Raw genomic sequence first — 13,522 nt, forward strand, 5'->3', positions numbered from 1 at the left:
TCCTTCATAAATGAAAAACGATGTGTCTGATGATGTGTCACACACCACATGGCCAGATAAGGTTGTAAAATGTTAAAATGTCTTTTCCTGGTGAATGCATTTGTCACGGTTGAAAGAAATGCAAAAGTGCAAAAACACATCAAAAACGCTAAGTGTGAACATAGCCCAAGGTGTGGAGGAGTATTTTTGGTATTGGTTATTTATTTTGCCTTATATACAAGTCAATACCCTGGAAAGGATGTTCCTTAACATATTTCCCAGGAAAATCCATTTTGGTTTTGTTTTTGTATGTTTTATTGTGAGTCCGTAAAAGTGGCGTAATACTTCTGACAACATTGTTGACAGCAGTGACCTGGGAGTCAGAAATGATTCCAGGGGTCTTTCCCATGCTGTTCCCATGTAATTTGAGCACTGTTCCCATCGATTTGGGCAATTTTTAAGCCCTCTGCAGAACGCCGGGGGGAGCAGCCTGAAAAATGCTCAAGTTTCCCATAGACTTACATTGGGTCGAGCACCCAAGTATTCCAATGTGCTCGACCCGAGCATCAAGCACCCGAGCATTTTAGTGCTCTCCCATCACTATAAGTGATACATCGCTGGAATAGGGATCTCTGTCTATGCTGCTGTCAGATTGCATGGCAAAAACCTGCTGACAGATCCCCTGTAAAAGGAATGTATCACATCATTCTGCAAAGAAAAATACAGTATATACTGAAGCTTCCAATTTATTTTTAAGCTTTTTTTGTTTTATGATCATAGATTTTTTTATTCAGTATTCATTGTATGGTAATAGGGGAAGCCATCTTGCCACGATTACAGTTCAGCAGTGTTGCCAATTTTATTTTTTAATCAAAAAATCATGGACAGCCAACATTTTTACGGATATATTGGAAAACTGTAATAAATTATTACCATTTTAAGTGATAGATGTTTATAGTTCATAACCCTGGTATATAGACATTAGCTGCATTCACTGTGAAATGTAACATGATAATAAAATGACAATAATTACAATTATAATAATCTGTATAAGTATCTCCAGCTTCAAAGAAATCATGGAAATACTGTATCCAATTTTTATTGCACAGGGCGAAACAAGTGTCTTATTTTTGCTGACTGCCCAGTAATTTCTGGATGATTGGCAATCCTAAAGTCAGAAAATAATTGATTGACTTTGATGGGGAACTGTGCAGTTAGAGGCAGGAGGTTAGCTGTACAATCGCGATCCTTTGTTATCGGCCAAAAACTTTTATAACGGCTGGTATTTTTTTACTCAAATCTTGGATGTAATGATAATTAGATGATCGCTGAGAAGTGATCTCTGCAGAAAATGTCACTCTTTTGTGATCCTCAATGAACTGCAATATTCCAGATTTTTGTTTGTTAAATTAGCAAAATGTTTAAAAACACAACATGCTAAAGTTAACATAAAAACTTAATTTAGACAATAGGTTATGAAATTACCTTTAAAAGACAACCTACCAGCTTTCAAATACCAACAGTCGAAGCTTACTACATGTCTGGCATTATTTAATAACATGTTTCTTAACATTTTTGGATCGAAATATGGAATTCACATGGAGGGAGAAGCTCTGAATAATTTCCTTCATGGCACATTCCCTGTGAATGCAACATAGGACAGAAACACACTACTTTGAACCAGTGCCCTTTTTAGCAAAAACATTTTGTTTTCATCCAATTGAAGGGAATCAGTCAGTACGTGTGCCCCCTCCAAACCCGTTATATGCACATGTAGGTATTTTTATGTTGTCAATCCATTGACTGAATCTTGAAAAATCCACAACAGCGTGCCGGTGCAGTTTAGTGGTCACCTCCCTTCTGCACACTAACTTGCCTTCCTGAGGGCACAGGCTTTAGAGTTCTACTACCCAAGCAGAATGCTGAAGCCTGTGCCCCCAGAAGGGCAAGTTAAAGTGCAAAAGAATGAGACTGTTGCACTGTGCAAGATAATGATCTCCTGGCCAGTGCCTGAAGTTAGATATACATTGACTATCCATCAACAGATGGTGAGAGGCACCACGAATGTTAAAGGGAATCTGTCAGCAGGTTTTTGCTATGAAATGTGAGGGCTGCATGATGTAGCAGCTGAGACATAGACTTCAGGGATGTCTCACTTATTAGGCTGTGTGCTGCTGTTTCCAGACAATGAAAATGTTATCACCATGAGCTTATCACTGCCCAGACTAGCTCCCGCCTGTGAAGTGGTCCCACCATGCCTCGTCCTCTGTAAGAAGCTGACTGTCAACTATGACTCCTGCTCCACCACTGGGAAGGCGCCATTCTGGAGCAGGAGTCATAGTTATCAGGCAGTGAGTATTCAACATAATTCTCTGACTGCCATGCCATATTATCAAGGCTTTGATTATTGTGCATATTGTCAAAAGATCTACTCACTGGACTATATACTATGCCACTCCATTGGAGCATGATCACACTTTACATCATTGTAATGCCATAGGATTATACCTACACATTAATACCTAGTGTATGTCTCATCAGACATATCTTGCACTGGGCACTTTATATAATTATTTATGCATGATCTATTGATACATTAAGCACTAAGCACTTTATGAATTATTCATTAAATAATCATGCATTTTTATAATGGCTATCTAGTACATGTGATCTTGTTATAATTAGGATTATAGCTTCCCTCTTTATATTCCTTCTGTGGTGCCCTTTCTCTTGTCATTTTTTTCCTTTGTTTGTTACCCACGTTGTCACCTGTATCAATTGTTAAATAAAATAATTCTATATTTACTATATTTACTATTGAACTTTTGTTTCGAAGTTCTTTCCTTGGTTTTTCATATAACTGTCTTTGACTGTCCCTTCATTTTTTGTTCCTTCTTTGTATTTAATCGCTTCTAAACTAACAGAGTATATATATATATAAGTATATATATATATATATATATATATATATATACTTATATACAGTTATATGAAAAAGTTTGGGCACCCCTATTAATCTTAAGCTTAATGTTTTATAAAAATTGGTGTTTTTGCAACAGCTATTTCAGTTTGATATATGTAATAACTGTTGGACACAGTAATGTTTCTGCCTTGAAATGAGGTTTATTGTACTAACAGAAAATGTGCAATCTGCATTCAAACAAAATTTGACAGGTGCATAAGTATGGGCACCCTTATCATTTTCTTGTTTTAAATACTCCTACCTACTTTTTACTGACTTACTAAAGCACTTTTTTGGGTTTTGTAACCTCATTGAGCTTTGAACTTCATAGCCAGGTGTATGCAATCATGAGAAAAGCTACTTAGTGGCCACTTGCAAGTTGTTCTCCTGTTTGAATCTCCTCTGAAGAGTGGCATCATGGGCTCCTCAAAACAACTGTCAAATGATCTGAAAACAAAGATTATTCAACATAGTTGTTCAGGGGAAGGATACAAAAATCTGTCTCAGAGTTTTAACCTGTCAGTTTCCACAGTGAGGAACATAGTAAGGAAATGAAAGAACACAGGGACAGTTCTTGTTCAGGCCAGAAGTGGCAGGCCAAGAAAAATATCAGAAAGGCAGAGAAGAAGAATGGTGAGATCAGTCAAGGACAATACTCAGACCACCTCCAGAGAGCTGCAGCATCAACTTGCTGCAGATGGTGTCACTGTGCATCGGTCAACTATACAATGCACTTTGCACAAGGAGAAGCTGTATGGGAGAGTGATGCGAAAGAAGCCGTTTCTGCAAGCACGCCACAAACAGAGTCGACTGAGGTATGCAAAAGCACATTTGGAGAAGCCAATTTTTTTTTGGAAGAAGGTCCTGTGGACTGATGAAACCAAGATTCAGTTGTTTCGTCATACAAAAAGGCGTTATGTATGGTGGCAAAAAAACACCGAATTCCAAGAAAAACACTTGCTACCCACAGTAAAATTTGGTGGAGGTTCCATCATGCTTTGGGGCTGTGTGGCCAATGCCGGCATCGGGAATCTTGTTAAAGTTGAGGGACGCATGGATTCCACTCAGTATCAGCAGATTCTTGACAATAATGTTCAAGAATCAGTGACAAAGTTGAAGTTATGCAGGGGATGGATCTTTCAGCAAGACAATGATCCAAAACACCGCTCCAAATCTACTCAGGCATTCATGCAGAGGAACAATTACAATGTTCTGGAATGGCCATCTCAGTCCCCAGACCTGAATATCATTGAACATCTGTGGGATCATTTGAAGAGGGCTGTCCATGCTCGGCGACCATCAAACTTAACTGAACTGGAATTGTTTTGTAAAGAGGAATGGTCAAAAATACCTTCATCCAGGATCCAGGAAATCATTAAAAGCTACAGGAAGTGACTAGAGGCTGTTATTTTTGCAAAAGGAGGATCTACTAAATATTAATGTCACTTTTCTGGTGAGGTGCCCATACTTATGCACCTGTCAAATTTTGTTTGAATGCAGATTGCACATTTTCTGTTAGTACAATAAACCTCATTTCAAGGCAGAAACATTGCTGTGTCCAACAGTTATTACATATATCAAGCTGAAATAGCTGTGGCAAAAACACCAATTTTTATAAAACATTAAGCTTAATAGGGGTGCCCAAACTTTTTCAAATAACTGTATATATATATATATATATATATATATATATATATATATATATATATATATATATATATATATATATATATATATATATATATATATATGTGTGTGTGTGTACTTGAAGTATATATTCTTATAAATTTAGCCACATATTTGTCTCTTGCAATCATTTGTTTTCTCTGCTGTAGATGTAGCAGTGAACAAAATCTTGAGCCCTCTGTAACCCCGCCCACACCCCTGATTGGCAGCTTCCTGTGCACACTGTGGTTGGATTACACAGATTAGCTTGACTGCTCTGCACTTGAGGCCTAGTCAGGCATTGATAATTTCCTGCTGATAAAACACTGATTGTATTGAAACAGCATACAGCCAAGTAAGACACATCCCTGGAATCAAGCTCTCTTGCCCTATATTATGCTGCTCTCAAAATAAATAGCAAAAACCTGCTGACAGATTCTCTTTAAAGAAAATTGATGTGATAGCTAGCAAGGAGAGCAGAACTAAAAAAGAAGCTCTTGTTCAGGTAGACTGGACTAGTCCATCCCTGTAGCTCATAGTTGCTCTTTCATCTGAAAGGCAACATGCAATGCAGTGTTACTTTTATATAGCCAGACATGATTTCCCTGGCAATGAAGGGGGGAAAGAGTTTTAAAAGCCAGGTCCACTTAGAGATGAGTCCCATCTTCCATTTAAACTATGACATGGTTTCTCCTGACACTGCTATCATTCTACTTTATTTTTGCACAATGAAACATAAATTACCTGTCCTCCATTTTCCACTGAAAACATTCGTTGTGTTCCACCACAAAGTTTCACACACCAGAGGAACCATAGGAGAGAAACCTGCTGCGTTTCCGAAGTAACATTCACATTCACAAAAAGTTGAGCAAACCTTTTAGCTGCCCTGTTAAAATACATGGAAATCTGTTTAGTTTTACATATAAATCATTCTTTATCTGTAGATGTGAAGAATCTAATATCATTGTCCAGGCAAGAAACACAATAATATAAGGTGTGTTCAGTAATGTATCTACCTGAATATGAAAACAACATTTTCTGGGAAAATTTAATTTACTAATTTTCAATGACTTCAACACAATTAATCCACTTTGCCTCCAGTGATCGGATGCCCTCAGAATGGAAGGAGACTTCTTGCTGCTGCATGAACCCTATTACTGCCTCTTTGACTGTATTATCAACAGGAAATTGTTGTCCATGCAGAAATTTCTTCAGGTTCCAAAATAGAAAGTAATCACTGGGAGCCAGGTCTGGACTATAGGTTGGATGGTTAGGCTCCATTTCCTGATGTGAGACTTTTGACCTAGCGCATTGTCGTGAAGAAGCAACACACCTGCTGACAACTTCCCACAACGTTTCTCTATGATTACCTCACATAATGATTTCAATGCAGGAACATAGGTATCTACAGTAATTGTTGTCTTGTGTGGCATGATTCTGAGTAATAAAATGCCTTCTATAATCCAAAAAACTGTTGCCATGATCTTTCCAGCCAATTTCTCAACATAAAATTTCTTTGGAGTTGGTGACCCCTTATGCTTCCATTGCATGGTCTCTTGTTTGGTCTCAGGATCACGATGGTGGACCCATGTTTGATCACCAGTAATAATTCGAGAATATAAATCTCCTGGATTTTCTCTAACCATGTCTAAAATCTCTTGTCTAAATAGCTGGCGACATGTTTTTGCTCACACGTCAGCTTACGTGGCACCCACCAGGAACTGACCTTTGACATAATCAAAACATCAAAAATGATACTGGAAACTGTGACAACTGAAATGCTCAATTCATGAACTATAACACTGACTTTGACCTGAGGATCTTCAAAAATCATGAACTTCACCTTATGGCGCATTTCCTCTGAAAATGCTTTGACAGGTCGCCCTGAACAGGGGTCATCTTCAACTGATTCCTTATCCCACTTAAACTGCTTGGCCCAAAACTTTAATTAGAAGTTGGAAGGTGCATCATTACCATATACAGCAATCATCCTTTCATGTATTTCTTTAGACTTCACTCAAAATCCTTCATTTTCTTTGTAGAGCCGCACTGTACTGAACTTTCCATCCTGTCACTTCCAGTGCTTTCATTAAACTGAACTTCTACTGTGTATGTTAAATGTCCACACAAGCCTCAACATGCACAGAAAAGCTCAGCTCTCTCACACTGACAGAACACGCTTGGGTGGATAACTTATTGAACACTCTTCGTACATCTATAATAAAGTGTAAAATTGACCAATTATAGTAGGAGATTAGGAAGTCACAGGGATGTTAGGTGTAGATCAGGTTCATTTAAAAAAGTTTTCACACTGAAGACATTTATCATACACCAATGGGATATGTAATAAATGTCTAATGGGGGGATTGTCTGACCACTTATCAGACTTTCTGATCCGTATTTCTGGATCCCCTGAGCAGACTATAGTCTACTGCAGCAAATGTAAAACTCTGTTTGTCTCTTTGGGTGTACATACCTAGGCATATCAAAGTTTCCATAAAATATAACTTCTAATTGATCTCAAAGACAGCCCCAGCTGTAATAAATACAATTATTGAAAACTGACGGCAGATCCTAAATAATATACATTTTTCAAAAGTAACTATTTTCTTACAATACACAGAACACATAAATATTACTTTGTCCAACAAACTTTGTCTATAAACTCCTTCATTGTCATCTTGTCCCACTCGTTTGCATGTGGTGCTTTCCAAGGGGCGTCAACTGGAATCTGAATAAGAAAAGAAAAATCACATAAGTTAAAAAAACATTCCATTTAAAGGAGGGATGATAGTTATATTTCTGGATATTGTTAGCAACGGATTACTAATTGCTTGTTTTGCATGCGAATGCTACTGAACCCTGCAGTGCTTCTGTAGTAGCAGTACATATTAGGAACAGCACTTCCTAGTCTGGGAGATTTTTTAAATAGAGTTGCAAAACAAGCTTTATAGATTCACCAGATTTTATTACCAAATTGTCAGTAGCCCACTAGCATTAGCTGAAAAATAAAAACTTTTCTCAAAGCAATAATCTAAATTTTGATTTATCTGTATTTTTAATATGTATACTGTATATTTGCCAGTGACAGTACTCATAGACAATTCCAATGGAAAGAGGGTAATCTCATTTCATCTTAAACTTATTGCTACTAATATAATTTTGCCAACAAAGAGATCAAGTAAACCCTGCTGCTTACATATCTATATCCAAGGCACCAGATGTTCCTCCAAAAAGTTATCTTTATTAAATCACAACATATACAGAACAAAAAAGTGATGAATCAGCCATTTAGGTCCTTTTTCAAGCCATAAACACTTATGATAGCCATGAACAGAAGTCTTTTACTATGATTACAGATAAACGGAAACTCTACCTCAATCAACATTAAGTGTTAATAAATGATGAAAAGGACAATTGATCATTTAACCCTGGGGTTGTATCACGCTCGCAGGTGGCGCACGTGGTTCGTGACGGGCTTGCCTAGGAGGGGCGTAGCTAAGTGGCTACCTGGTTTTCACTGGAGCTCCTGATGGTGGAGTCAGGTTTGAGCTGCAGGTAGCCGCCAGGTACCACTCCTAGGCAGTCCCCAGTACTGCAGCTACACTCGAGCTCCATTCAGACTACACCGCTTCTGGATCTTCAGGCAGATCGGTTAATGACACGGAGTCACAGACAGGGCTGGATTCGGAGACTGGTATAACAGTCTGGACAACAGTGAATGTAGGGATAGGGACATTTACAGACACACATGTCTTGGGAACTGGTTCAGCTTCCGCCGGAGCGGCTTCAGTGTTCAGAGACTGCCGGAGAGGCTCCAGAGTTAAGGGACTGGCCGCACAAATACCAGGGGTTCGGGTTGAGGGCCTGACCACAAAAAAGCCAAGGGGTTCACATACAGGGCCGGCCTGCACTAGGACCAGGGGTTCAAGTACTGTCTAAAAGGGAACTAACATAAAGGACCTGGCAACATACATTTGCACACACTACACAAACTACAAGATATATAGGGGTTGCTCAGGCTCCTCCCTATTGAGCAGGGTTCCTTTTATACAAGATGCCTCCCAGCTATTGGATGGGGGTATCTTTGCAATGTGTGCATGCTGGCCATTTAAGAGCAGGGGAGCTTGCACGCATTAGGCACTGCTGGGAAAACTCAGAGCAGGAAGCAGAGAATGAGGACGTGCCGAGCGACGGGAAAGTGACTGTGCGGCCGCGGGGGTGAGTATGTCGATGTCCCTGCATGGAGGGGGAAAGGGAAGCATACAGTGGCGCCGACATGGGTGTTACAGGTTGCAATGACTGCAATTTATATATCCATCCACATTCCTTCTGCAATAGGACTCTGTCCAAATTTCGCCCTCTTACTTGAGGACGTACCACCTCAATCACTTGAAGAGAGATCCCTTCGGTATTACCTTTATGTGTCTCCAACATAGAGGAGAATAAAAAAACTAACTAATCTATTTAGTTTAGGGATAGCATCCTAATTATTACAAAAATATTCCATTCCATGGCAGATCATTTTAGTAGCTACTAGTGTTGAGCGAGTATGTTCGGTTAACCCTTTACTCGTATACTCGGCCGAGCACCGAGTATTTATAGAATGCTCGGGCTTTAAGTTTTCGTCGCTCCAGTGAACATGATTTGCAACTGTTTGACAGATTTAATACATGCCTGTTTTTCCAGCATTCCTCACATGTATTAAATCTGTCAAACAGTTGCAAATCATGTTCACGGAGCGACGAAAACTTAAAGCCCGAGCATTCTAATTTAGTAAGATGCACCTGTATATACAGCTGAAACCAGAAGTTGTGTGTATGTACTATATAAAAGGACACATATGCATGTTTTTCTCAATATCTGACATGAAATCAGAATAAACTATTCACGGTTTAGGTCAACTAGGATTACCATAATTTATAATATTTGCTAAATGCCAGAATGATGAGAGAGAGAGAATGTTTTAAGGCATTTTTATTACTTACTGCAAAGTCAAAAGTTTACATGCACTAAGATTACTATGCCTTTAAACAAGTTTGGACTGCCCATATGATGATGTCATGTGTTTGGAAGCTTCTGATAGGTTTTTTGGCAACATCGGGGTTAATTAGAGACACACCTGTGGGTGTATTTTAATGCACACCTGAAACACACTGCTTCTTTGTGTAGCATCATGGGAAAGTGTAAAGAAATCAGCCAAGATATCAGGAAGAAAATTGTGGACTTGCACAAGTCTAGCTAATCCTTGGGTACAATTTCAGGATACATGAAGGTGCCTTGTTCATCTGTACAAACAATTATACGCAAGTACAAACAAGATGGGAATGTCCAGCCATCATACCACTCAGGAAGGAGACGGGTTCTGTGTCCCAGAGATGAATGTGCTTTGGTCCGACATGTGCATATCAACCCAAGGACAAAAGCAAAAGACCCTGTGAAGATGATGGCGAAAGCTGGTAATATTGTGTCAATAACCACAGTGAAAGGAGTACTGTATCAACATGGGCTGAAAGGCCACTCAGGAAGAAGGAAGCCATTACTCCAAAAGAAACATAAAAAAGCTAGATTAATGTTTGCAAATGCACACAGGAACAATGACCTTAATTTTTGGAGACATGTCCTGTGGTGTGATGAAACTAAAATTGAACTTCTTGGGCATAATGACCATCCGTACATGGTAACAAAGTGGCTTAAGGATAACAAAGTCAATGTTTTGGAGTGGCCATCACAAAGCCCTGATCTCAATGCTTTTGAAAATTTATGGGCAAAGCTGAAAAGGCAGGTGCGAGCAAGGCGACCTACAAACCTGGATCAATTACACCAGTTTTGTCAAAAGGAATGGGCCCAAATTCCGACCAACTATTGTGAGAAGCTTGTGGAAGGATATCCCAAACGTTTGACCCAAGTAATTCAGTTTAAGGGCAATGGTACCAAATACTAATGAAATGTATGTAAACTCTTGACTTTGCAGTAAGTAATAAAAATGCCTTAAAACATTCTCTCTCTCATTGTGACATTGGCAGAATGGTAATCCTAATTGACCTAAAACATGAAAGGTTTATTCTGATTTCATGTCAGATATTGAGAAAAACATGCGTATGTGCCTTTTTATATAATGTATGTAAACTTCTTGTTTCAACTGTACATAGCTGGTTTACGTTGGGTTCTTTATTATCAAGCTCAATTAGGTCTAGGCGCAATGTTTAAATAGCTATTATTACATTACGAAACTGTGCAATGTGCAGTATTTAAATAGCTCTCATTGCATCTACAACTTTGCAGAATCCATTAGTGCACTACTAAACTGCGATATTATCTTGAGAGGAGATTTTACAGATTTTTTTGAGAGCTTTAGGAAATGTATAAGCTATACCAAAACTATCCTTAAATATACAGTAGATTTATTATTTGATTTTTCAATCTTCATTTTGCTCATTCATTATTAATGGATACCTAGTAAAGGTTATTCTTTAATATAGTTAGACCATTAATATTTAATCACTGAATTGTTCACAATTTATTTTCACTTAAAATTCTGGTCTGTTCCTGAGCTGTGAATTTGTTAGATATTTAATTTTCGGGAATTTCTTTGATGAACTTTCAGTGAAAAAGTAAATTGTGAAGTTTTAGCATTTCTCATAGGCTTTATAATGCTTTACTAACCTTTGTGACGAAAAAAACCCTTTTAATTCGTATGTTCACTCCATATATTGTATGCTTTATATACTGTATCATATATTTATCAAACATAAATTTGACAGGATCATTACCTCTTTTCCCCATTCATCAATTGTTCTAAATAGATTGTTATAATCCAAAATAACCAAAGGGTTCCATGCTGGAGGAAAAGATCCATGAAATGAATAGGATTTTCCCTTAAAAATAAAAGTCAGAAAAAGGAGTTAATAGACCCATATAAATTAAAACACTTCATGATAAAGCAAATATAGAATCATCCGTTAATCCAATGTGACACTCTCTCTGCTATGTGTGCTGTTGCTTAAAAAGCATCCAGCAACTGTTACAAATAACACAAGCACAGGAGACAGAAAGTGTTGTGCTTCAGAAGCATCCAGCAACTAGAGGGGTTAACACAGTCACAGGAGACAGGGAGTGCTTTAGCAGAGCCCCAGGTGGATTATGGGGAACTTGTTATTGTAGTCTGGGACACTGGTTGCGAGGCGCGGGGCAGGAGGGTGAGAGCCAGCGCAGTAAGACGAGCGAGGAAGGCACATAAAATGGGGTCCCTTTATGTACTCCTGAATCACCTGGGAGATTGCTGAACCCCAACCTTGATAAACACAGGACGGCGTGGGAGGTTACCCTGGTACTGGGAACCTGGAGTCTGACAACTGTGAGTAAATCTGAAGACTGCACCCACTGTGTCCTAGAATTATTATCTGCGCCATCACCTTCACTACACTGCACAGCAACATCTACCCTATAGTATTACTACATCCTGCCCTGGAGCTAAGCTCCGCCTGTGGAGAGCTGAACAAACTCTGCTGCATCACCATCAGATCCAGAGGATCTGCACCGCAGCAGCGGCTCCATATAGCTGCATACCACAGGTGGCGTCTCAAACATTATATATAAAAACTATATTCCCCCTTCTACCTTCCCCTTTTATTGACCGCCCGGGGTCACGGACCGGGTCACTGCCACTGTGACATCCCCCAGAATCGACCGTCCCGGCTACTGAGTACCCCACGGCCCAGGGGGCGCATCAACAGCACCTCAATTCAAGTCTGCTACACAAGTTAAAGGGGACCAGCCCTAAAGAAAACTCACTAGCAGCAATTGATGTGGAAATACAAATGGACAGAATTAGTGAGCTGCTTGTTCAGTTAACCTGTGAAGAATTGAGAATAGTAGCAGAACATATAAAGATGTCAGAAGAACAGATTTATAAAGCACACAACCGCAAGCAACTGTTAGCTGCCATTAATGCAAAAATGGATGAGCTAGGGGAGAAAGATGTGAGGACATCATGGGGACGTTTCTCCAGGAGCTAACACAGTTTCTAACCAGGTTGAAGTTGGAGGATGGAGGGGAGGCACCAATTACCAAAAGCGGGAATCTCAGTCCGCAGACAGAACTACAGGAATTGAAAGAACAATTCAGAGCCCTAACAACAACATCTGAACGGGTGACAGACTCAGACAGAACCTTTACCTGGCTCGGGTTAGATAAATCAGGAAGACAGTCCTTTCTAACACCACAAATCACCATAAGAAAATAATTTAAGATCCTGGGACAGATTGGAGAGTGTGAACAGAAAGAGCAATTGTCTTATATGAACTTGTTGCACCAGATCGATGCAGGCTTACAGAAAGGCTACCAGCCAGATGAGATCGTTGAGGATGTGTAAGCGATCAGCCCAGGACTGAACCTCCATAGTATGTGTAGCGCCGGCGTCCCTGCCCTCTGCTAGGCAGGGACACTGTTCCCCTCACCTCCCTGCTCCGTGCCCGGCGTCCTCCTCCCGCTCTGCTGGCAGCGCGCGCTCCTTCCCGGCCACTGTGCTTAGGGCGCGCGCGCTCTCCCTTCCTCTTAAAGGGGCCGCGCGCGCCGTCCTAAGGAGTCCCCGGCCAATGGCCGGAGGACTTCACCATATATAAGGCACCTCCTCCAAAATGGAGGTGCCCGAGCAATGTTGTTGCACTGTTCTACTCTGCTTCAGCCCTCAGGTCCCGTTGCCAGTTACCTGCCTGATTCCTGCCAGAGTCCTGCCAGTTTCCTGTCTGTTTCCTGCCAGTTATTCCTGCTACCTGCTTGCTAGCCTGAGGTCCGACGGTCTGCCTTACAACTCCTGTCAGTCTGTCTAAGGACCAGCTTGCCCGCTCACCTGGGAGCGCACATCAGCTACCTGCCTGCTTGCTAGCCTGAGGTCCGACGGTCTGCCTTTCTACT

At 40.1% G+C, this 13,522-nt stretch overlaps 1 protein-coding gene across 1 annotated transcript in view; it reads right to left on the minus strand.

Moving 5' to 3' along the window:
• LOC141227681 (amine oxidase [flavin-containing] B-like) overlaps window positions 1-13,522 on the minus strand; it is a 91,448-nt gene that overhangs the window by 41,229 nt on the left and 36,697 nt on the right. Inside the window, exons 4-6 of the mRNA XM_073667247.1 lie at window positions 11,380-11,484; window positions 7,246-7,337; window positions 5,351-5,492 (exon numbers count right to left, since the gene is read on the minus strand). Coding sequence (XP_073523348.1) covers window positions 5,351-5,492; window positions 7,246-7,337; window positions 11,380-11,484 — 339 coding nt within the window. The remainder of the gene's footprint in view (window positions 1-5,350; window positions 5,493-7,245; window positions 7,338-11,379; window positions 11,485-13,522) is intronic.

This window comes from Phyllobates terribilis, unplaced genomic scaffold (genome assembly GCF_046119375.1).
Source record: "Phyllobates terribilis strain yellow unplaced genomic scaffold, ASM4611937v1 Scaffold_2__4_contigs__length_985480577, whole genome shotgun sequence".
NCBI lineage: Eukaryota > Metazoa > Chordata > Amphibia > Anura > Dendrobatidae > Phyllobates > Phyllobates terribilis.